Genomic DNA, 23,697 nt, shown 5'->3' on the forward strand with positions numbered 1-23,697 from the left:
GTTTCTCTCTATTCAGTTTGAAGTTGGTTATTGGTTTGCTGTATATTGCTCTTACAATGTCTAGGTATGGGCCTTGAATTCCTGATCTTTCCAACACTTTAACCATGAAGGTGTGTTGAATTTTTCAAATACTCTGTCAACATCTAATGAGATGATCATGTAGTTTTTATTTTTGAGTAGATTACATTGATGGGTTTCCGTATATTGAACCATCCCTGCATTTCTGGGATGAAGCTTACTAGATCATGGTAAATGATTGTTTTGATGTGTTTTTGGATTAAGTTTGCCAGAATTTTTTTTTTATAGTTTATACAATTCAAAATTTATGTAAAGTCCATGATACTTAAGTTATTCTTAAATTGCACAATGCTAAAGACAGCCTATAAAAGTCAAACACACCACTGCAAGGTAATCCAATGAAGGTTTTTTTTAAATGCGTACAGGAAAAAAAAAAATCAAATCCCCAATGACAGTCTCCCATACAGCTTCCTGTCTGCACAGGAAGCTCAGGGCCCCTGGCTGGAGCAGCAGGGGAGTTAGTCCCACTCCATGGGATGGGTGGACTTGTGGAAGAGTTTTAAGTTCCCTTTGTTCTCCAGTGTGTCTTGTACAAAATATTACATTTTTAAACATATTTACAGAGTTTGCACAAATAGAAAATGGTTACAAATTACAACCAGGCTTGGCAAGATAATAGCTTCCCCTCTCCCCACTCACTGGGGTCAGGTGTGACAATCGCTCCTTATTTACACCTATGTTTAAAAAAGTCTTGAGTTCCCAGAGACCCGGAGGAAGTATATAAAAACTGCTAAACACCGTCAACTCATCCAAGTGAGCCACACAGGGAATCCATACCGATTAGTCCGTGTCTCACTCCCTGAATAAAGACTCTGAAATTGACCCTCTCAGCCAGCCCCACACCCGCCCTGGCCTGCCTGCTGCAGTGTGTGGGGTTTGGGTGGGGAGAGGGGAACGGATGGGATGGGAATGGGACAGCCTGGCTGAGAGACCTCCCGCCAGACAGCCTCCAGCCAGGCTAAGCCAGCTGGCTGGTGAAGCAAGTTTGCCAGAATTTTATTCAGTATTTTTGCATAGATATTCATGAGGGAAATTGGTCTGAAGTTCTCTTTCTTTTTAGGGTCTTTGTGTGGTTTAGGTATAAGCATAATTGTAGCTTTAAAGAATGAAGTAGGTAGTGTTCCTTCTGTTTCTATTTTGTGGAATAGTTTGAAGAGTATTAGTATTATGTCTTCTTTGAAGATCTGATAGAATGGTGCACTAAACCTATCTGGTTCTGGTTTTTTTGTTTGTTTGGTTGGTTGGTTGGTTTGGTTTTGGTTTTGGTTGGGAGACTTAATGACTGCTTCTATTTCTTTAGGGATTATGGGACTGTTTAGATGGTTTATCTGATCCTGATTTAACTGTGGTTAAATATCCACTGTGCTGAAGTGGTTTATCAGGTTTAGGAGTTCTCTGGTGGATTTTTGGGGTCACATAAGTACACTATCATATCATCCGCAAATAGTGATATTTTGACTCCTTCCTTTCCAATTTGTATCCCTTTGACGGCTTTTGTTGTCTGATTGCTCTGCCAGATTTTCTAGTTTTGTTGAGTCTAGGTTTTTGTAGTACATTCTCATAGTTTTTTTTAATTTCCTCAATTTCCCTTTTCATTTCTGATTTTGTTCATTTAGACACACTCTCTGTGCCCTCTGGTTAGTCTGGCTAAGGGTGTATCTACCTTGTTGATTTTCTCAAAGAACCAGCTCCTGGTTGGTTTTTTTTTTTTCTTTCCTTTTTTGTATAGTTATTTTTGTTCGTACTTGTTTGATTTCAGGTTCAAGTTTGATTATTTCCTGCTGTCTACTCTTGGGTGTATTTGCTTCTTTTTTTGTTCTAGAGCTTTCAGGTGTGCTGTCAAGCTGTCAGTGTATGCTCTCTCCAACTTTTTTTGGAGGCACTCAGAGGCATGAGTTTTCCTATTAATATGGCTTTCATTGTATCCCATATGTTTTGGTATGCTGTGCCTTAATTTTCTTTAAATTCTTTTTTTTTTTTTTTTTGGTTCTTTTTTTCGGAGCTGGGGACCGAACCCAGGGCCTTGCGCTTCCTAGGTAAGCGCTCTACCACTGAGCTAAATCCCCAGCCCCTTTTCTTTAAATTCTTAAAAGTCTTTAATTTCTTTCTTTATTTCTTCCTTGACCAAGTTGTCATTGAGTAGAGCATTGTTCAGCTTCCATGTGTATGTGGGCTTTCTGTTGTCTTTGTTGTTATTGAAGACCTGCCTTAGTCCGTGGGGATCTGATAGGATGCATGAGATTATTTCAGTCTTCTTGTATCTATTGAGGACTGTTTTGTGACCAATTCTATAGTCAATTTTGGAGACTATACCATGAGATTCTAAGAAGAAGGTGTATTCTTTTGTTTTAGGATGAAATGTTCTATAGATATCTGTTAAATCCATTTGGTTCATAACTTCTGTTAGTTTCACTGTCTCTCTTTAGTTTCTGTTTCCATGATCTGTCCATTGATGAGAGTGGGGTGTTGAAGTCTCCTACTATTATTGTGTGTGGTACAATGTATGCTTTGAGCTTTAGTATAATTTATTTTATGAATGTGGGTGCCCTTGCATTTGAAGCATAGATGTTCAGAATTGAGAGTTCATCTTGGTACATTTTTCCTTTGATGTGTATGAAATGTCCTTTTTTTTTTTTAAGATTTATTTATTTATTTTATGTATGTGAGCACACTGTAGCTATCTTCAGACACACCAGAAGAGGGCATCGGACCCCATTTCAGATGGTTATGAGCCACCATGTGGTTGCTGGGAATTGAACTCAGGACCTCTGGAAGAGCAGTCAGTGCTCTTAACTGCTGAGCCATCTCTCCAGCCCCCTGAAATGTCCTTTCTTATCTTTTTTGATAAATTTTGGTTGAAGGTCGATTTTATTCGAAATTACAGTGGCTTCTCCATCTTGTTTCTTGGGACCGTTTGCTTGGAAATTTTTTTCCCAACCTTTAACTCTTAGGTAGTGTCTGTCCTTGTCACTGAGGTATTTTTCCTGAATGCAGCAAAATGCTGGGTCCTGTTTATGTATCCAGTCTTTTTGTCTATGTCTTTTTACTGGGGAATTGAACCCATTGATGTTAAGAGATATTAAGGAATAGTGACTGTTGTTTCCTGTTATTTTTGTGGTTAGCAGTGGAATTATGTTTGTGTGGCTCTCTTCTTCTGAGTTTGTTGCAAGGAGATTACTTTCTTGCTTTTTCTTGTTTCCCTCCTTGTGTTGGAGTTTTCCATCTATTATTCTTTGTAGAGCTGGATTTGTGGAAAGATATTGTGTAAATTTGATTTTGTCACGGAATATCTTGGCTTTTCCATCTATGTTAATTGAGAGTTTTGCTGGATACAGTAGCCTGGGCTAGCATTTGTGTTCTCTTACATCTGTCCAGGATCTTCTGGCTTTCATAGTCTCTTTTAGAAGTCTGGTGTGATTCTGATAGGTCTGCCTTTATATGTTACTTGACCTTTTTCTCTTACTCCTTTTAATATTCTTTCCTTGTTTTGTGCACTTGGTGTTTTGACTATTATGTGATGGGAGGAATTTCTTTTCTGGTCCAATCTATTTGAAATTCTGTAGGCTTCTTGTACATTCATGGGCATCTCTTTCTTCTGGTTAGGGAAGTTTTCTTCTATAATTTTGTTGATGATATTTGCTGGTCCTTTAATTTGGGAATCTCCGCTCTCTTCTATACCTATTACCTTTCATTTTGGTCTTCTCAATGTGTCCTGGATTCCCTGGATATTTTGGGATAGGAGCTTTTTGTTTTTCGCATTCTCTTTGACTGTTGTGTCAATGTTTTCTATGGTATCTTCTGCCCCTGAGATTCTCTCTTCAATCTCTTGAATTCTGTTAGTGATGCTTGCGTCTATGACTCCTCATCTCTTTCCTAGGTTTTCTATCTCCAGAGTTGTCTTCCTTTGTGACTTCTTTATTGGTTCTATTTCCATTTTTAGATCCTGGATGGTTTTGTCCAATTCCTTCACCTGTTTGGTGGTGGTTTCCTGTGACTCTTTAAGGGATTTTTGTGTTTCCTCTTTAAGGGCTTCTACTTGTTTACCTGTGTTCTCCTGTATTTCTTTAATTGAATTATTTATGTTCTTCTTAAAGTCCTCTGTCATCATCATGAGATGTGATTTTATATGCAAATCTTGCTTTTCAGAACTGGGTTCTGATGATGCCACGTAGTCTTGGTTTGTGTTGCTTAGGTTCCTGTGCTTGCCTCTTGCCATGTGGTTATCTCTGATGTTATTTGGTCTTGCTGTCTCTGACAGGAGCTTTTCCCTCCTGTGCGCCTGTGGGCCTGTGGGCCACACTGTGGGCCTGTGGGCCTGTGGGCCTGTGAGCCTGTGTGTGGGCCACACTGTGGGCCTGTGAGTCACACTGTGAGCCTGTAGGCCTGTGAGCCTGTAGGCCTGTGAGACTGTGGGCCTGTGTGTGGGCCTGTGATCTTAGGTGTGAGAATGCTCTTGGGAGACCAGCTTTCTCAGGGCAGGTTTTGGGTCTGAAGCACTGTGGGAAAGCCTTAGCTCTGGTTGCAGATGAAGACCTGAAGGGTCCTGTTCTAGGCCTCTCTGAGGTTCCTGCACCCCATGAACTCTAGGTGGGTCTCTCCTTGGACAGTCAATGGAGAGAAAGTGGGGTCCCATCTGTGGGCCGTGGGCTTAGGAGGAAGAGCGCTGCTGGCAAACCAGCTCTCTGAGGGCAGGTTTTTGTGTTCAAGGGCTGTGGGACAGCCTTAGCTCTAGGCGCAGATGGAGACTGGAAGGAACTTAAAGTAGTCTTCTGTTCCTGCACTTTGATAGTAGGATGATAGCTCTGAGCAAGTCTCTGCGTTTCTCGTTCCAGGAGCTTTTGCCGCCTGACTGCCCTGGCTGCTTTATGCTGGGCAGTGTGGAAAGCTTCTTCTTCTAGTCTTAACTTCTCCTCTTGTAAGGCTAACTCCCTCTGGGTTTTCCTATCCACAGCTTTCTGCTTTTCAGCAATAGAATCATACTGCCTTTCTTGCAAGCCAACGATTTGTTCCTCAGTAAGTGGCCTATGGCTGCTTCCTGGGCGCTCCTCCTCCTCCTCACCCTCCACAGGATTCTCGAACTCTGGTCAAGTGCTCTCTCTTCTTAGGCATGTTCTAAAATACTTTGATCCTTCACCGGCTCCTTGCAGCCGACCCACTTCCTGTCGGTGGAGCAGCCCGAAGCATCCCCATCGCAGCTGCTCCTCCTCCAGCCCTGAACCTGAGCCCGGGCGCAGCAACTGCGGACATCCGCACACACGGGCCAGAGCTCCGCAGATGGTGATGCAGGGAACAAAGACCGCCGCTAAGCCCTTGGGTGAGGGACAAGCGCAGGACCGTCGAGTGCCGGTCTTCAGCATAGCCTGCTTGCCATCTGCCTGAGCCTTCACCATCCCTACAGCCTCGGGAGGCTCGCGCTGCCACGCCCCCTGCCCGAGTCTTTTCTTGTTCCTCATTTTAGTCTTCATGGTCTCTTTGATCTTGATCTTTCAGAGGAGAGAGTGAAACTATGTCTTCTGGACAAGATATAGCTGCACGAGATCAAGCCAATTCAAACTCCAGCATAGATGGGAGAAGAGTATCCTAAGGCCTACCCCAGCTGGTGGAAGTATGCAGACGATGGCTGCTGAGGAACAAAGAGTCACTTTTTGTTAGCGATGTGGCTGCTGGCAGGTTGCCCATTAACCTGCCCCCCAGTGAATGTTCCCACACCCACACGCATTGGTTAGTCTTGGCATTATTAATAATCACTATAAAAGTAAAAACAATAGCCCCCTTTTCTGGCCTCTGCAGGCTGTGCGTTCCATGTCCAAATACCCCCTCCTGTATATATAAATTAAATGTATTAAAGATAAAATCTTGGGCCGCAGAGATGACACACTGACTGCAGTTCAGTTCCCAGCACCACATCAAAAGGTTTACAGCTCTACAACTCCAAGGGATTTGACAGCCTCTGACTCTGTGAGCACCTTCATTCATACACTTCCCTATACACACAATTCATAATTATAAATACTCAGTCTTTAAAGCTAAAAGTGTTTTTAAAAAAGACTAGATTTGCTTACAGAGTAGTGTCAGCATTTCATCAGTGGTCGCGTGTCAGCACACAGAGCAAACCATGAACAGGGGTGCTCTAAAACCAATTAAAGCCACTACCACACCCCATTATTTATAGAAAAGGACAAGCAGGAGTGACTTGTACTAAGACGTAAAGTTAAAAATGAATGAAATTAAGGAGGTTGACAGGGAATGGTAAGAAAAAGGGAAAACACTGCAAAGATAAAAGGGCATCTGGTGTTGTCGTAGTGTGAACATATCTTTTATTTGCCTGAATTGTCATCTCCGAGGATCAGTGCCTCTGTCTGCTACCCTAGACCTAGTCATGAAAGCTTCTAGTCCCCATACAACCTTATCTAGGCCTAGAATGTTTTCAGACTCAGATTTCCTGCTGAATAAGTTCACCCTTCCTAGCTCTTTCTGAGTCCTGGCTGGCTGATTTATCTCAGCTGTTCTGGTCCAACTCCTCTCCAAGCTGACTGGTTCAATCTGTCCTCTCTGTGCTTTTCCTGCATTGCTTTGTTTAGCCTCAAACTGAGAAAACTGAGTTAGCCAGAGTCAGGCTGACTCCATGACAGGCTGCAAGTTGGCACTTTGGGAGACTAGGCCTAAGTTTGTTTCCCAGGAACCACTGGTCAGCCACCCCAGCGGCAGGCACTGATCTTAGGATTCGTGCCACCCAGAGCCCTAACAAGTAACAAAGACACCCTGAAGATACAGCCAACAAATCAAGAGAAAGTAAGTCACCCATCCTACCCTAACAGGCTTTAAATGACCCTACAAAGCAGATACTCTGTCTCCATTCTCCGGCAAGCAGAAGATGCTGTTGAATAAACACTTTGCCTTCTACATACTATTTGAATCCAGGGTCTCATTCTTCAGTGATTCTCAGACCCTCACAAAGCCAACTCTGGCAATATGTTCTAATCTCCTGGCTCATTCTCTCTTCAACCTGTCTCTGTAAAACTCTCCTGGTAAAACCGCCTCCCCTCTCTCTGCACTGCACCTCAAGTCGCTTCCCTTCCTGTCTGTTCTCAGGAGAGTTGGGCATTTCCGATCATCAAATCTGTCTCTGTGTTGTCACTTTGTCTGCCACTTAATTAGACATCACAAGGGTGCTTCCTTCTACAAACTCACTTTACCTTCATTGTTTGGAATTAAAGGTGTGTCCTAAGGGTTAGTCTAAATTCCAGCCTGAGGGATTAAAGGTGTGAGCCAGGGACTCTTCTTAAGTAAATAGCACAATATCCAGGGTCACAGCCTGATCAAATATCCTGCGACCCTGAGGACTGGCAAGACAGCTGAGCTGCTTCCTTTCAGCTCTGAGCTAGAGCTCACCATAGTCAGGACATCCCTCCAGGTGTCCGTGGGATAGGATCTGTTCCGTTAATGAATGGGCTCAGCCTGACCTGGAAGTCAAGGGATGGTAGACAATTGACCCACATCTTCATTGAATATATTAGTGAGAATATGAAGCCTGTGTTGGAGGAGACGGCCTAAATAGAACACCAGACGATCTGCTGGCAATGCAGAGTCAAACGAGTGACATCACTGCACTGCCAGCAAGAGGTAGTCTGGAGAAATCCCAAGAGCGGCCCCGCCAGAGTAGGCAAGGATCCTCAGTTAAAGATAAATAGTTCCTCTAAGAATGATTCAGGGGCTGGAGAGATGGCTCGGTGGTTAAGAGTACTGGTTACTATCCAATGGAAAAAAGATAGCATTTTCAGCAAATGGTGCTGGTTCAACTGGAGGTCAACATGTAGAAGAATTCAGATCGATCCAGGCTCATCACCTTATACAAAGCTTAAGTCCAAGTGGATCAAGGACCTCCACATCAAACCAGATACACTCAAACTAATAGAAGAAAAACTAGGGAAGCATCTGGAACACATGGGCACTGGAAAAAATTTCCTGAACAAAACACCAATGGCTTATGCTCTAAGATCAAGAATCGACAAATGGGATCTCATAAAACTGCAAAGCTTCTGTAAGGCAAAGGACACTGTGGTTAGGACAAAACGGCAACCAACAGATTGGGAAAAGATCTTTACCAATCCTACAACAGATAGAGGCCTTATATCCAAAATATACAAAGAACTCAAGAAGTTAGACCGCAGGGAGACAAATAACCCTATTAAAAAATGGGGTTCAGAAACAAAGAATTCACAGCTGAGGAATGCCGAATGGCTGAGAAACACCTAAAGAAATGTTCAACATCTTTAGTCATAAGGGAAATGCAAATCAAAACAACCCTGAGATTTCACCTCACACCAGTGAGAATGGCTAAGATCAAAAACTCAGGTGACAGCAGATGCTGGAGAGGATGTGGAGAAAGAGGAATCCCTCCATTGTTGGTGGGGTTGCAGACTGGTACAACCATTCTGGAAATCAGTCTGGAGGTTCCTCAGAAAATTGGACATTGAACTGCCTGAGGATCCAGCTATACCTCTCTTGGGCATATACCCAAAAGATGCCCCAACATATAAAAAAGACACGTGCTCCACTATGTTCATCGCAGCCTTATTTATAATAGCCAGAAGCTGGAAAGAACCCAGATGCCCTTCAACAGAGGAATGGATACAGAAAATGTGGTACATCTACACAATGTAATATTACTCAGCTATCAAAAAACAATGACTTTATGAAATTCGTAGGCAAATGGTTGGAACTGGAAAATATCCTGAGTGAGGTAACCCAATCACAGAAAAACACACATGGTATGCACTCATTGATAAGTGGCTATTGGGGTTGGGGATTTAGCTCAGTGGTAGAGCGCTTGCCTAGCAAGCGCAAGGTCCTGGGTTCGGTCCCCAGCTCCGAAAAAAAAAAAAAAAAAAAGGATAAGTGGCTATTAGCCCAAATGCTTGAATTACCCTAGATGCCTAGAACAAATGAAACTCAAGACGGATGATCAAAATGTGAATGCTTCACTCCTTTAAAAGGGGAACAAGAATACCCTTGGCAGGGAAGAGAGAGGCAAAGATTAAAACAGAGACTGAAGGAACACCCATTCAGAGCCTGCCCCACATGTGGCCCATACATATACAGCCACCCAATTAGACAAGATGGATGAAGCAAAGAAGTGCAGGCCGACAGGAGCCGGATGTAGATCGCTCCTGAGAGACACAACCAGAATACAGCAAACACAGAGGCAAATGCCAGCAGCAAACCACTGAACTGAGAATAGGACCCCTGTTGAAGGAATCAGAGAAAGAACTGGAAGAGCTTGAAGGGGCTCGAGACCCCATATGTACAACAATGCCAAGCAACCAGAGCTTCCAGGGACTAAGCCACTACCTAAAGACTATACATGGACTGACCCTGGACTCTGACCTCATAGGTAGCAATGAATATCCTAGTAAGAGCACCAGTGGAAGGGGAAGCCCTGGGTCCTGCTAAGACTGAACCCCCAGTGAACTAGATTGTTGGGGGGAGGGCGGCAATGGGGGGAGGATGGGGAGGGGAACACCGATAAGAAAGGGGAGGGAGGAGGGGGATGTTTGCCCGGAAACCGGGAAAGGGAATAACACTCGAAATGTATATAAGAAATACTCAAGTTAATAATAATAATAATAATAAAAAAAGAGTACTGGTTACTTTTCTGGAAGACATAGCTCAGTTTCCAGTGTTAAGGTAGAAAAGACCAGTTATTAAATACTCATTTATTGATTTATTTAGTGATGTACTTAACACTTGACCTTAGCCAAAAGGCTGAGAAGCGACAGTGACTTACTTAAAATACTGCTCGCACCGCCCATTGCCAAGAATGACTTCACTCAGTACCTGGAACAGAATGACCTGGAGAAATAGAAGCCAGCAGGTTCCCTTAACAGCCTGCTGACTGCCCATACACTTCATCACATCCTGCTTGCTCTCCCACCCCGACCCAGGATCAAAGCCTTCAGGAGCTATCCTAGCTTCAGGCCACCAGTGACATCTCTCTTCTGTAATGCCAGGAAGTGTAATGACCCCCGCCAAACGGACAAACGCCCATCTGATGCAGTCACAGTAGGGCCTTTTATTGGAGCTAGCTTGGGCCCTCAGTCACCACCGTCACACAGGACAGTTTTGGTGATAAGGAGCCCCGAATGTCTGTCTGGTCAAGACTTTACAGTGAGCAGCAGGTAGTGGGCGGTGAGTGTGCAAGCATCTAATTGGGAAGTTACTATGGCCTTTAACATAATTGGCTGGTGCAGGGATTCATACCATAAACTTAAATTTTGCTTCTCTCTGCATTGCTAGTCTTTAGGCAGGGGCCTTGTTTATAGCCTGGGGGTGCGGTTTGTTAGGGGACACAGGTCTTGTGGGTTAGCCTAAAGACTGGAGCTAGGCTCAGGTTCTGTTAGGGGTTGGTTTGCCTGAGTTTAAACTTCGGTCAGATTCCCTAAAATGGAGTCTGAGCGTAAAAGATTTGGCCTCTCACTTCCACTCTCATTGGTGTTGGAATGCATTCTAGAAAGGAATGCAATGGATACGTGTATTCTCCTTAATGGCCGGTGGTTATCAGTCCCAAGGCTGCTGTGTGCTTGGTGGTGCATTTGGGAGAGCTCACATCCCTCCTGTGCAACTTTGCATGATTAGCTTCCTGCTGACTCCAGCCTAGTTGGAGAAGGTTTCTTCTGCCTTCGTCCCAGTCCCCTCTGAAACAGTATAAGATGCTGTATTTCTTACTACACTTGCTTTGTCTGAGCCATCAGCTCGGCAAGACCCCATCCTAACTTTCCTATCTTATTTTTCCTATCTCTGTGCCTCCCCCGTCAAGTACCTGCCACTCAGCCTTCACTGTCACTGTGCAGATATGGTACAGGGTATCTCACACCCAGGTAATGAGGAAAATCTAAGCAGCCAGGAACCCTGTGAATGCTTTTATTTCTGCCACTGTAAAAAGCTTACCAACTTGGGATCTCATTTTTCACCATTCAGATTCACCTGAAGGTTCTGACTTTTGTTGTATTTCTGACATTATTTTAGACACAAAAGTATGCCCAGTGAATATCTACTGACTCCCCACAATCAACCTGGTGTCTCACAGCTACAGTCCTTACTTAGCAGAGACCTCACAAGCTCAGGGCTCAGTCTCACCACTGTCCAGGACTCAGGATAAGAAGTTAAGAAAAATTAAGGAGACATAGGATGGATAAAGAGTCCCTTACTCTATGGTCAGGTTGAAGTTTGCCATTTGTTAAAAGTCAAGAAATTTGGCAGAACACAATTTATCATAAAGACTGCTTTCATAGACAACATTTTTATATAGACATTTCAAGACTATTTAAAATATTTTTTATTATTATTATCTATATAATTATTATATAATTATATATATGCTTGTCTTTGAATGCATGCAGCTGCCCACAGAAGCCAGTAGAGGGTGGTGTATTCCAGTATAGAAGGTCGAGTACCATCTAATGTGGGTGCAAGGAATTCAGCTTGGCTACTGTGAGCACTGTGCACTCTTACCATTAAGCCATTTCTCCAGTCCCCAAAGTTAAAATACAAATGATGACGGGATAGAGCCTAACTTTACTATTTTCTCAGATTTAAACCTTTGTAGTGAGAATTCTGGAATTTTGGTTTCTTAAAAATAAAACACATAAGACTATGTCTTTAATTCCAGGTAAGCTTTAAAAACACAAGAATATGGGATGTTTTCATTATAGCCCAGGTGTGGGGACATGGGCTTCTTCACAGCAGCTGTGATCTGCCTCGTGTTCTAACAGAGGCAGTTCTGCCAGGTGCAGACAGCTTCTGCGATTGTGTGACATTTGGGATTGTGTAAATTGGGTTGGTGCTTGTTCAGAGAGGTTGGTTGTGGTTTGTTAGTAGTCAATGCTCAAAGAAAAAAGAAATTAGTAGCGATGGGGGAGGAGTAAAGGGTAGGAAAAAGAAGAACCCACAAAGTAACATAGACTGGCTACAAACAAAAAGAAATTAGATTCAGGGATCTCTTTCTCCTATCCCTTCTATCTAGTGATGGGGGCAAAGCTGGAGGTCGGGGGTGGGGGGTTAAAGGGTGGAAAAAAGAATCCACAAAATAACAAAGGTCAGCTACATTTGCCCTAAGTGATAGACTGCAGGGGGTCTGTCACTTGATTTCCTCAAGGTGGGTAGGGGAACTAGAGGATCTTCGATCTAATAGTACCCAAGAACATTTTTTTGTGTATGTAGTGCAGGACAATCATGTTAGGCTCTTCTACTGTGCTGTGTTGTCATTCCTCTAAGTATTTCTTACATGAAAAAGAATATTGTGGCAGTATGAATGAAAATGGTCCCCATAAGTTGACGTATTTAAAGGCTCGGCTCTGAGTTAGTGAAACTGCTCGGTAAGAGTTACAAACTGCCTTGTTAAGAGTTGTGTCACTGGGGGTGGGCTTGAGATTTCAAGTCCTTGCCATTTCCAGGTGAGCTTTAAGCCAGGCTCTGTGTCTCTTCCTGCTGCCTGTGGATCTGTAGGATGTCATACAAAATAGAACGAGGCCTGTCATTGAACGAGAAGGAAGGATGGGTGGGAGAAAGTTTGATGGAAGAGGAAAATGGAAAGGGACTGGCAGAGGAGGCCACTGAGAGATCATGGAGGCTGATGTTAAGATTCCACTCTTTACAGTTTGTAATGAATGTTCTTAAGGGATGGATGTGTGTCTAGGTGGGAAATTATATCTTATCAATTGGATCAGGGGTTATTATGTTGTGTATTCTTTCATGTTAAGTTTAAGAGATTGTGCAGCGGCTAGAGACACTGAGCCGCCACAGAGTTGGGATGTGTGTTTCTGGCATGATGGCAGCCTGCCTTGGAAACTAGATGGGTAATGAGATTGTTGCCAGGCTCAGAGACAAGCCATCAGCAGTGTGATATGGGATGGAGCTAGTGAGATGCTTTGCTGACTGAGATGAAGACATCTACCAGATACTTTGGGGCACTGCCGTGCCAGATCTAGTGTGGGGTATACTTCTCCTGCACCACGTCTGCCTGCATGCCACTGTGTTCCCAACCACGTACCAGTACCATCATTGTGATAATGGACTAAACCTCTGAAACTGTAACCAAACTCCAATTAAATCATTGTGTCTCTTCACAGCAATAGAACACTAACCAAGACAACAATCAAACTTTATTAAAAGTATGTTTCTAGGAGGTAGAAAGAATACAAGTCAGAGGATGGGAATAGTGTAAAATTCAGTCTTTTGTTCATTATATGGCTATTATATTCATGAATTCACAGTATTTATGGTTACCTGCATAGGGGTAAGACAGTCAAAATTCTAGCATTGATGGGAGAGGTGATCTCTACCCTTCAACCCTTACTGAGGAGGTATTGACAGCTTGAGGAAGTGGCTATGCTCATGCACACATGTGCAGCAATAGCTGGATTTAATGAGTTGAAGTGAGAAAATGAAGGAATATGTTCATAACTCATTGAATATATGAATGAAATCATTAAGAAGAAAAATAACAAACAAAATTTTCTTTTATTGGATAGACGATATAGCCAGAACTCAAAACTCTTAATCTTTAGTTTTGAGCTTCCCAAGTACTGGAATTATAGGTATATGCCATCTCACACAGGAGAACAGAAACTGGTATGTGTTTTTCATATTTAGTCTTCTGATTTTATGTGCATTGTTGTATGTGGGCCATCTGAAGATTCTATTTTTGGTGTATCAGTTTTAGTCAAGGGTTTTTTTTATCTATACTGTTATTTTGCATTTGTAAATGGATAGAAAACATTTTCTCATGCTAGGGATTACGCATTTTCATGAATTTTGGAAAGTCAAGTGATAATGAAGTGTTTCCACATTCTATATTTAGGATTTCTCTCCAGTGTAAGTTTTTCCATGTTTGTTAAAGAAGCAGAATAAGTGAACATCTCCCTGTATTATATCCAGATTTTCTCCAGTGGGAATCCTTCATGGTATCAAAAAGAACTGTGGTCAATGAAAGCATCCCATAGTGGATACAAACCTTGGGTTTCTTTCCAGTGTCAGCTATGTCATGTATTTTAAAGGAATCAGAGCAACTAAGTTTCCTCACATTTAGTACACTAACAGAGTCTGTTTTCCCTATGAGTCTTTTCATGTTTCTGAACGCTACTGTAACAATCAAAGGTTTTCCCACAACACTTACAAATATAGGGTTTCTCTTCTGAGTGAACTACATCATGCCTTCGAAGGGAACTGGACAAAGTGAAGGCTTTCCCACATTGCTTGCATACAAAAGGTTTCTCGCCACTGTGAGTTCCTTCATGTATGTGCAGGGAAGTGGACCGAGCAAAGGCTTTCCCACACTCCTTACACACATAGGGTTTTTCTCCTGTGTGAATTCTTCTATGTATCTGAAGGTAATTAGAATGAGTGAAGGCTTTCCCACATAGCTTACATGAATAGGGTTTCTCTCCAGTATGAGTTATTTTATGTATTTGCAGGTGGCTAGAACGAGTGAAGGCTTTCCCACACTGCTTACAGATGTAGGGTTTCTCTCCAGTGTGACTTCTTTGATGTATGTGAAGGTAACTGGATTGAGCGAAGGCTTTCCCACACTGCTTACATACATAGGGTTTTTCTCCTGTATGACTCCTTTTATGTATTTGCAGGTGACTAGAACGAGCAAAGGCTTTCCCACACTGCTTACAGATGTAGGGTTTCTCTCCTGTGTGAGTTCTTTTATGTATTCGAAGGTAGCTGGATTGAGTGAATGCCTTCCCACAATGCTTACACACATAGGGCTTCTCTCCCGTGTGACTTCTTTCATGTGCTCGAAGAGTACTGTAGGAAGTATAGGCTTTCCCACAATCCTTACACACAAAGGGTTTCTCTCCCGTGTGACTTCTTTCATGTGCTCGCAGAGTATTGTAGGAAGTATAGGCTTTCTCACAGTGCTTACACACATAGGGCTTCTCTCCCGTGTGACTTCTTTCATGTGCTCGAAGAGTACTGTAGGAGGTATAGGCTTTCCCACAATCCTTACACACAAAGGGTTTCTCTCCTGTGTGACTTCTTTCATGTGCTTGAAGGGTACTGTAGGAAGAATAGGCTTTCCCACAGTGCTTACACACATAGGGTTTCTCTCCTGTGTGATTTCTCTCATGGACTTGAACATTACTCTGTCTCTTAAAACATTTCCCACATTGTTTACATGCATAGTTTCTTTCCCTAGTATGGGTTCTTTTATGATTCTGAAGAGAACTGAGATACTTAAAGGCTTTATCACACTGTTTACAGACATAGGGTTTCTCTTGTGCGTAAAACTGTTCATGCTTCAGAAAGCTTTGGGGGGAACCAAAAGCCACTCCATCGTCTTTATATTTACATGGCTTCTCTCCTTGTTCTTTATACGCATGTGTTTTGCATCTAGTCTGACCTCCAAAGGACACATTCAGAGATGAATGACCAGTGGTGCCTCCTCCACACACATGGCTTCCACAGGTGCCTTCTCCACACACATGGCTTCCACAGGTGCCTTCTCCACACACATGGCTTCCACAGGTGCCTTCTCCACACACATGGCTTCCACAGGGGTTCTTCCCCGTTTTCTGGCTCACAGGATCCGGAATCTCACTGAAGATTTCCTCCCATTGACTATCTTCTTCATACTCACAGAGCTTCTCTACCACTTGATATCTGTAACAAAAGCACAGAACATTACAAAGTGATTTTACATTTACTTAAAGGTGAAAACTTACTCTTACATTATCAGGAAAAGTGTAAGCTTTACATCCTAAATAAACTATACAAAATGGAGTGAAGGTTCAGTAAGACAGCTTAATTACCATTAGTCAAAGCAGTGATAATCATGTAGGGTTTCTCTGTATTTTCCCCAAAGTTAAGAATTTTGCAAACATTGAAAAATCTGTGCTACAGCCAGACAGTGGTGGTGCAATGCCTTTAATCCCAGCACTGCAGGGGTAGGGACAGAGGGAGGGGGAGGGAGGGGCATTTCTAAGTGAGATTCAAGCTTCTTTGCTTAGGCCTTCCTTCTTGTGTAGCTTCCTTGGGTCTCTGGAGTGTAACATGGGTATCCTGTATTTTATGGTTAATATCGACTTATAAGTGAGTACATACCATGCATGTCCTTTTGGGACTGGGTTACCTCACTCAGGCAGGGGCGAGTAGATTTCTAAGGCCAGCCTGGTCTATAGTGTGAGTTCTAGGACAGCCAGGGCCACACAGAGAAACCCTGTCCCAAAACAAAACAAAAACCACCACCACCAAACAAAAAACCTTGTACAACTACTTTGGAAATCAATTTGGCAGTTTCTTAGAAAACTGAGAATAGTTCTACCTCAAGATCCAGCTACACCCTCCTAGGCATATGCCTAAGAGATGCTCCACCATCCCACAAAGACACTTGCTTAACTATGTTCACAGCAGCTTCATTTGTAACAGCCGGAAACCGGAAACAACCCAGATGTCTCAACTCAAGCATGGATAAAGAAAATGTAGTCTGTCTACATAATGGAATACTATTAAAAACAGCTATTAAAAATATAGACATCATGCATTTTGCAGGCAAATGGATGGAACTTGAGAATACCGTCCTGAGTGAGGTAACCCAGTCCCCAAAGGACATGCATGGTATATACTCAGCTATAAAATACAGATACCATGTGATACCATGTACTCCACAGACCCAAAGAAGCTAAACAAGAAGGAAGGTCCAAGCAAGAAAGCTTGAATCTCACTTAGAAGGGGAAAATAGTCATAAGAGGCAGGCAGACAGAAGGAGGGAACTGGGAGGGAGGTGGTATGGGGAGGATCAAGTATGGGGAAAGATAGAGAAATGACTGGATGGCCATAAAAATGAATGAAAATCTGCAACTGACTGGGGTGAGGAGGTGGGGCGCATCCCTAGGATGAGACAGAGACCTGGGATAAGGGAAGCGCCTAAGACTCAATGGGGGTGAACTTAGCTGTGATTCACTACATCAAGGGTATGGAACCTGAAGAGGCCACATCTGTAGCCAGGCAGGAACCCCAGGGGAGTGAAAGACACCAACCCACACACATCTTAACCCAAAATGTATTCTGGCTACAAGAAATGCAGGCACTGAGGATGGAGCAGAGACTACGGGAATGGCCAACTAATAACCAGCCCAACCTGAGACCCATCCCACGGGCAAGCACCAATCCCTAACACTATTTTTTTTTAAATATTTTATTTATTATATATTATGATTACACTGTCACTATCTTCAGACACACCAGAAGAGGGTATCAGATCTCATTTCAGATGGTTGTGAGCCACCATGTGGTTGCTGGGATTTGAACTCAGGACCTCGGGAAGAGCAGTCGGTGCTCTTAACCACTGAGCCATCTCTCCAGCCCATCCCTAACACTATTAATGACACTCTGTTATGCTTTCAGACAGGAGAAAGTTGTATTCTGAGAGGCTCTACCCAGAGCTGACGTGGACAGATATAGACACCCACAGCCAAACAGTGGCTGGAACTTAGGGACTTATGGAAGAATAGGAGGAAGGATTGCATGGCCCTGAAGGGGATAGGAACTCCACAGGAAGAACAATAGAGTCAATTAACCTGGACACGTGGGGCTCTCAGAGACTGAACCACCAACCAAAAACCATACACGGACCAGACCTAGGCTGCTCTGCACATATGCAGCAGATTTGCCTCTTGGTCTTCTTGTGGGTCCTGAACAACTAGAACGTGGGCTCTCCCAAAAGCTGTTGCCTGACTCTGGGATATGTTCTTCTAGCTGGGCTGCCTTGTCTGGCCTCAGTGCAGTGGGAGAGGAAGCACCTAGCCTCACAGAAACTTGAGGTGCCAGGGTGTAGGGATAGCGAGGGACATCTGCTCAGAGGAGGAGAGAAGAGGACGGGGGAAGGATTGTAGGAGGGGGTGACTGGAAGGGCTCAGTGAGCAGATGTAAAGTGATTAAGTAAAAAAAAAAAAATTAAATTAAACAAATAAACACCTCCCAAAAAAAGAAAGAAAATCTGTTACATTTAAATATAGCTTAAGCATTCCCATCCAAAACAAAGGGCAAATATGTTAAATCTTTAAGGCTTAGAATGTATACAAGAGGTGAGATCTAAATGCAAACATACCTTGCATCCAATACTTGGACGTAATGTCATACAATCGCTTTAATAATTTTGGGTATGAGATGAAGTTTGTATAACATTAAAACATCAGAAAGTATCATTTATGGTATCATGTTTATACTTAAATTCATATTTAAAAGTTTGAATTACAGATGCTCAGTCAGTAGATATATTTAAGATATTTTGAAAGTAAATCACTTTGAAGCTTGGCTTACTTTGTTTTGTTTGTTTGAAATATTTTTTTGCAATTCCAAGTTTCCTGAGAAGTATTACTTTTTCTTACGAGTGCAAATTACCTTCGATTTCCCCCAGGACTTTTGTATGCATTTTCAGAGTTCTGTTCTCCCAATTTCTGTCCTAAAAGCAGACCCAGAAAACCCATTATGAATTATTATGCAAAATATGACTCAAGCTCCTGTTACATTGTGACCACACCAAGTTGATTTATATAAATCCATTTTCATATCCCAGGCCATAGAACAGCATTGATGGGCACTGTGCATTGTTCTCGGAATGAAGAAATTATATATAAAGTGGAAATTTGTAGTTTCTTTGGAGAATTGGGATAAATCGCTGTTTCGCTAGGGCAGAGAGGTGAAAGAATGTTTTGCTGAAGGGGACACAGGTGAAAGGATGTTTTGCTATAGCAAACACACGAAAGGACGCATGGTGTGTAAAAGGAATATAAATATGACGCCACAGGCCGTGGGAGGTCGCGCACTGGTTTACTTTGCTCCTCTTCACTGCTCTTAACTGCTGGCTGCATGTGCTTGTTTGCCTTACATGGCGTTGCTGGGCTTTGCTTATGGTGACTTCATAGAGAGAAACTCACCAAAGAACTCATGAGGTTCACGCGGCTTCTTGCCGCTTCTGTGAACTTGGGCTGACTGGTGAGCCTCACAGTTTCTTCTGGATTGAACTGCCCTTGCTGACTCATGCGTGTGTCCGCCAAGTGCTTGATGTGTGCTAGTGGACTTGACTGAGAACAATGAAGATTAGCAATGTCCCCCAAAACTATTTCTAAACCGACCTACTTCCCCCCATATCCTAATAACCCTTCTTTTCTACTATCTCTGGTAGGTGGTGGGCTAGAGGGGAGGTTGAACCTTTATTAAAGTACGCTGTAAAAAATATATGCCTACAGTTTTATCCCCCTTACCTATATCATGCAGGTTCCTGATGGTTTCTCTCATCACAGCTCTGTAAAGATTTTCCTGTGAAGGATTCAGCAAAGTCCACTCCTCCAGGGTGAAGTTCACAGCCACATCCTCAAAGGTCACTGATTCCTAAACAAACCACATATGTTTTCAGGAGCAAGGTGAAACTGGCAGCACTCGGGACCCATCCTCAGTTCATAGGAAATGCTCATGGTGCTGGGAACGCCTGACATTTATTCTGTGAGTTGACCGTTATGTTACGCTCACTATCAAACAACTTTTCTGGCGCTAGATTTGAGCCCTGTGCTGAGGAACTAACAGAACAGTGACATCTAATGACTTGTGGTAAGTTGCTGGGCATCCCTAAGGTGTCATTGCACGTGCCGTCTCTTTTCCTTGTGTCTAGATGACGGGCCTCGTCACTGTAACTGCCAAGAGGAGCCTGATTTTCAAAACACTTCTTGTAGTTGTTTTACAGCATCTGCTCTGAATGTTGGTACTTGTTCTAGATGCTGGGACATGTCTTTAATGAGCTCATTCTACAGACTTCACACCAGTTGAAACAACATGTTCCCTGAGAAATATACATTTCCTGTGATTACACTAAAAAGTAACATTTGGAAGTGTGAATATAATATCTAGTAGTTCAAAATGGAGTAAGTGATACATAAGATTAAAGGAAGTGTTCTATAGCACAATAGTGTAATTATCATTAAAAACAATTTAATGCATATTTCAAAACACAGCAGGGACGAATTTGGCTTTCTGACACATTGGATGCTGTGTCTCTCTCTCTCTCTCTCTCTCACACACACACACACACACACACACACACACACACAGCAGACTGATGGTAGAACTTGACAAAATGTTAAACTGTGCAGGTCCACAGCAAACCGACGTCTAATTGGATGCTGTTATTACGGTCATCTGTATTTCATGTTAGTAATCACCTCACTGTAATTAAATGAAAACAATAAAATGCTAAGCTTTGAAAAGTCAGTCAAGTCTTTAGGACACAACAGAGAGTTTTCTTATAATAAAAAACAAGTTGTGTTAGTGCACGTCTTTGATCCCAGAAGGTGGGAGGCGGAGGCAGGCTGACTGTGTGAGTTCAAGGTCATGGCTTGATCTACATACGAAATTTCAAACTAGTCTAGGCTTTGTGGTGATCTCTCTCCTGGAGAGAGCAAGGCAGCAGGGCGAGGGTGGGGACGAATGAATCATGGAAAGCAGGGACCTGTAGGATGGCCACAGAGCTGGAGGGGCTGGCCTGTGGCTTCAGGAGCTGCCACTCTGGCCTGACTGCAGTTCTGGCCAGCTAGTGTGATCTCTCCCAGATATAGTTTCCACACTCAAGAGAGGAAAGGGACCCAGGATTCAGGCTACGATGTATCTTTGGCAGATTATGCTCAGATTTGGCAGTCATGAAGTCTGCATGGGTCAAGAAAGCTGTGGCCAGGGCTGGAGAGATGGCTCAGAGGTTAAGAGCACTTGCTGCTCTTCCAGAGGTCCTAAGAACAAGTCCCAGGAACTACATGGATATTCAGAACTATCTATTATGAGATCCGTTGCCCTCTTCTGGCATGCAGGATATATATGTGTGTGTGTGTGTGTGTATGTGTAAATCTGTGGACAATCCTGTTCAGCAGGAAATAAAATCTTTGTGACTTAGAAGTCTCTCAGGTTCCTGCAGAAGAAGATCTTGTGATGAGATAGAAAGAAACGTCTTGGGGTTGGGGATTTAGCTCAGTGGTAGAGCGCTTGCCTAGCAAGCGCAAGGCCCTGAGTTCGGTCCCCAGCTCCGAAAAAAAGAAAAAAGGAAAAAAAAAAAAGAAAGAAAGAAAGAAACGTCTCCAGAAAAAACAAATGCAAGAGATACAAAGAGGACTTGGGGCAGTGCTAAAAAGAATATCCATGGGTATCTGGCTATTGCTACCCTCCGATATTCATCATGTCCCTTTAAGATACTAGTTATTTTAAGAGGCCAGATCCCACAGCCTAAAGACATCAGGCCACCCTCATGTTTTCCCTCTGGGACAGTGTGAAGAAGCTGTCTGTGCTATGGTTTTCATAGTCTCTCTAATTTATGGCCCTAATCATTACCTGACCATTCCATATTCTTTGCTAGTAGGCTATCAAACTGAATCACATGGTGTAGGGGTTACTGCTAGACCAACAGGATAGAAAAGCCATCGTTTTCGTTATTAAGGGGCTTTCTCTGAAGGCCTCTTTTCTGCCCTACCCCATCCCCAACACAATGTACTTTGTTCCCTTCTAAGACTCTCCCCGATGAAGGCCCACTCCTGGTCTGAGGCCTTTTATCCTAATAGAACTCATCCCTAGAGGGTAAATAAGTGATATTCTCTATCTGCTGCTTCCCTTTCTGGACTCAACCCTGAAGACTATGTGACGTCTTCCTTGATAGGTAGGATTGCTGGGGATGTCTGTCCCTTGAAGTCCTGAAGGCACTATATGCAGGATGCTTCTCTGCCACAGACCATACCTGTGCCCAGAATCGATGCATGAGTCTCAGTGTTTCCAGGTGTGTGGGGTCCAGTATCTGTACTGTAGTATGTGTGATTTCCTGTTTGAATCTCTGAGAATACAGTCATCCTAGAAGGCACCCAGCATACTAAAGAATTCCAATGTTTGTCTGAGAAGATGGCTTAGAAGTTAAGTACCTGTCAGTTTAGATCCTCTGAGACCAGTAAATGCTGGGTAGGTATAATGGCCTGCTTGAAATAATAGCCTTGGAAATTGGAGACACAAGGTCTCTGGAGCTAGGTAGTTAGGTAGCACCATTACCCATTTCAGTGAGCCCTGGCTTTAAGACCCTACTTTAATGAATGGTGTGTAAAAGTGATTTAGGATGATTCCTAACACTAACCCTGGGCTTTCTCATGCTCGTGTACACTTGCATACATGAGAAATAGAAAAAGAAAAGGAAGTGACTTTGATTCTAAATGTTTACTTTTCTGGTACATAAATTATTGAGAAGGGACAGGGATCAATGTGGGAATTTAGTAAATTAAAGAGCAAGTGTATGGACAGTCACCCAAAGCAGAGCAGGACTGTTGTCTACTGCAGATTACCACCCTGATATCCTCCCCTTTGTCATAGGAATGCTATTTATTCTGTTTATTACTGAGGTAAGGACAGGCAGCATCAGGACAGATTGTTGTATCAACATTTCCCTGTCCTGGGTGGTTACAGCCCACAGGGTGAACAGCTACGTAAGCCATCCTGCACTCAGCTCCCAGCGTTCAACCCTTAGTCTCTCCTTTTCAGAAGCAATCTCACTATGTAGTCTTGGCCTGGAACTCTCCATAGACAGAGCAAGTCTGCATATGACAGAGATCTGCCTGTTTCTGCCTGCAGAGCTGGGACTAAAACAGCTTATGCTACTCTTTGACTGGCAGCATCCAGGATTTCCAATTTCCCTATGCACATAACCACTGTTTCCTATCCCTCGGGGAAGTTCTTATTCTAGTCTGTTTGTAAGGGGATGCTCGGTTTTACACGTGATTAGTAATACACATCAGGTTTGGGTTCCTGTGGTGCCCATTATAGGAGGTAGAAAGATTGAATCAAAGGGGGAGGGAGGGAACTCCATGATTTATACTGTATTTGAAAGGAGGAAAAAAAGTAGTTAAATGTCTTGAAAGATATCATAATTAATGGGGTCAAAGACAAAGTAGAAGGAAAATATCTGCAATTCAAGAAATCAAGAAGGATGAGTGTGCTGAGTGTAAACTAAACCATCACATCAGTAAAGATGGAAAAATTACTAAAGCATTTAAACCACATGTAAAGAAAGACATAGCCACTTGATAATAGTCAAATAAATACCATGTGGATCCCATTTTATACCATGAGGACAAAGTTCAGTCAAACAATATTAAGCAACGACCACAGAGAAGTTACTCAGGAATAAAATTTGACATAGAGCTGGGCCTATAGCTCTGTTGCTTTGTGGTAGATCTTTGTCATAGCATGCATGAGGCCCTGGGTTTAAATTCCAGTGCTGCAAAAACCAGGGGGTAGCGATGTGTTCATATAATCCCAGCATTTGGAAGGTGAACATAAGACTACCAGAATTTTTTTTTTTTTTTTTTTGGTTCTTTTTTTCGGAGCTGGGGACCGAACCCAGGGCCTTGTGCTTCCTAGGTAAGTGCTCTACCACTGAGCTAAATCCCCAGCCCCTACCAGAAATTTAAAGTCAAGCTTGGCTATAAACTAAGTTTATTAACAGCCTAGGATATGTAAGGTCTAGATGGAAGAAAGAAAGAAAGAAAGAAAGAAAGAAAGAAAGAAAGAAAGAAAGAAAGAAAGAAAGAAAGAAAGAAAGAA

At 42.9% G+C, this 23,697-nt stretch overlaps 1 protein-coding gene and 1 long non-coding RNA gene across 4 annotated transcripts in view; one reads left to right on the plus strand and one right to left on the minus strand.

The window, feature by feature from the left end:
- Nucleotides 1-6,986, plus strand: part of LOC102548752 (uncharacterized) — a 14,530-nt gene extending 7,544 nt beyond the window's left edge. For both annotated transcript variants that reach the window (XR_010058632.1, XR_596409.4), the window contains one exon: nucleotides 5,569-6,986. This is a non-coding gene — a long non-coding RNA (uncharacterized LOC102548752). The remainder of the gene's footprint in view (nucleotides 1-5,568) is intronic.
- A 6,224-nt stretch (nucleotides 6,987-13,210) lies between these two features.
- Zfp878 (zinc finger protein 878) overlaps nucleotides 13,211-23,697 on the minus strand; it is a 29,839-nt gene continuing 19,352 nt past the window's right edge. Inside the window, exons 2-4 of one of the 2 annotated variants that reach the window (XM_039095184.2) lie at nucleotides 19,347-19,473; nucleotides 18,484-18,544; nucleotides 13,211-15,744 (exon numbers count right to left, since the gene is read on the minus strand). In XM_039095184.2, the coding sequence (XP_038951112.1) occupies nucleotides 14,169-15,744; nucleotides 18,484-18,544; nucleotides 19,347-19,473 (1,764 nt within the window). In that variant the 3' untranslated portion in view covers nucleotides 13,211-14,168. The remainder of the gene's footprint in view (nucleotides 15,745-18,483; nucleotides 18,545-19,346; nucleotides 19,474-23,697) is intronic. The other variant, NM_001409026.1, reaches the window with a different exon arrangement.

This window comes from Rattus norvegicus, chromosome 16 (assembly GCF_036323735.1).
Source record: "Rattus norvegicus strain BN/NHsdMcwi chromosome 16, GRCr8, whole genome shotgun sequence".
Classification (NCBI taxonomy): Eukaryota; Metazoa; Chordata; class Mammalia; order Rodentia; family Muridae; genus Rattus; species Rattus norvegicus.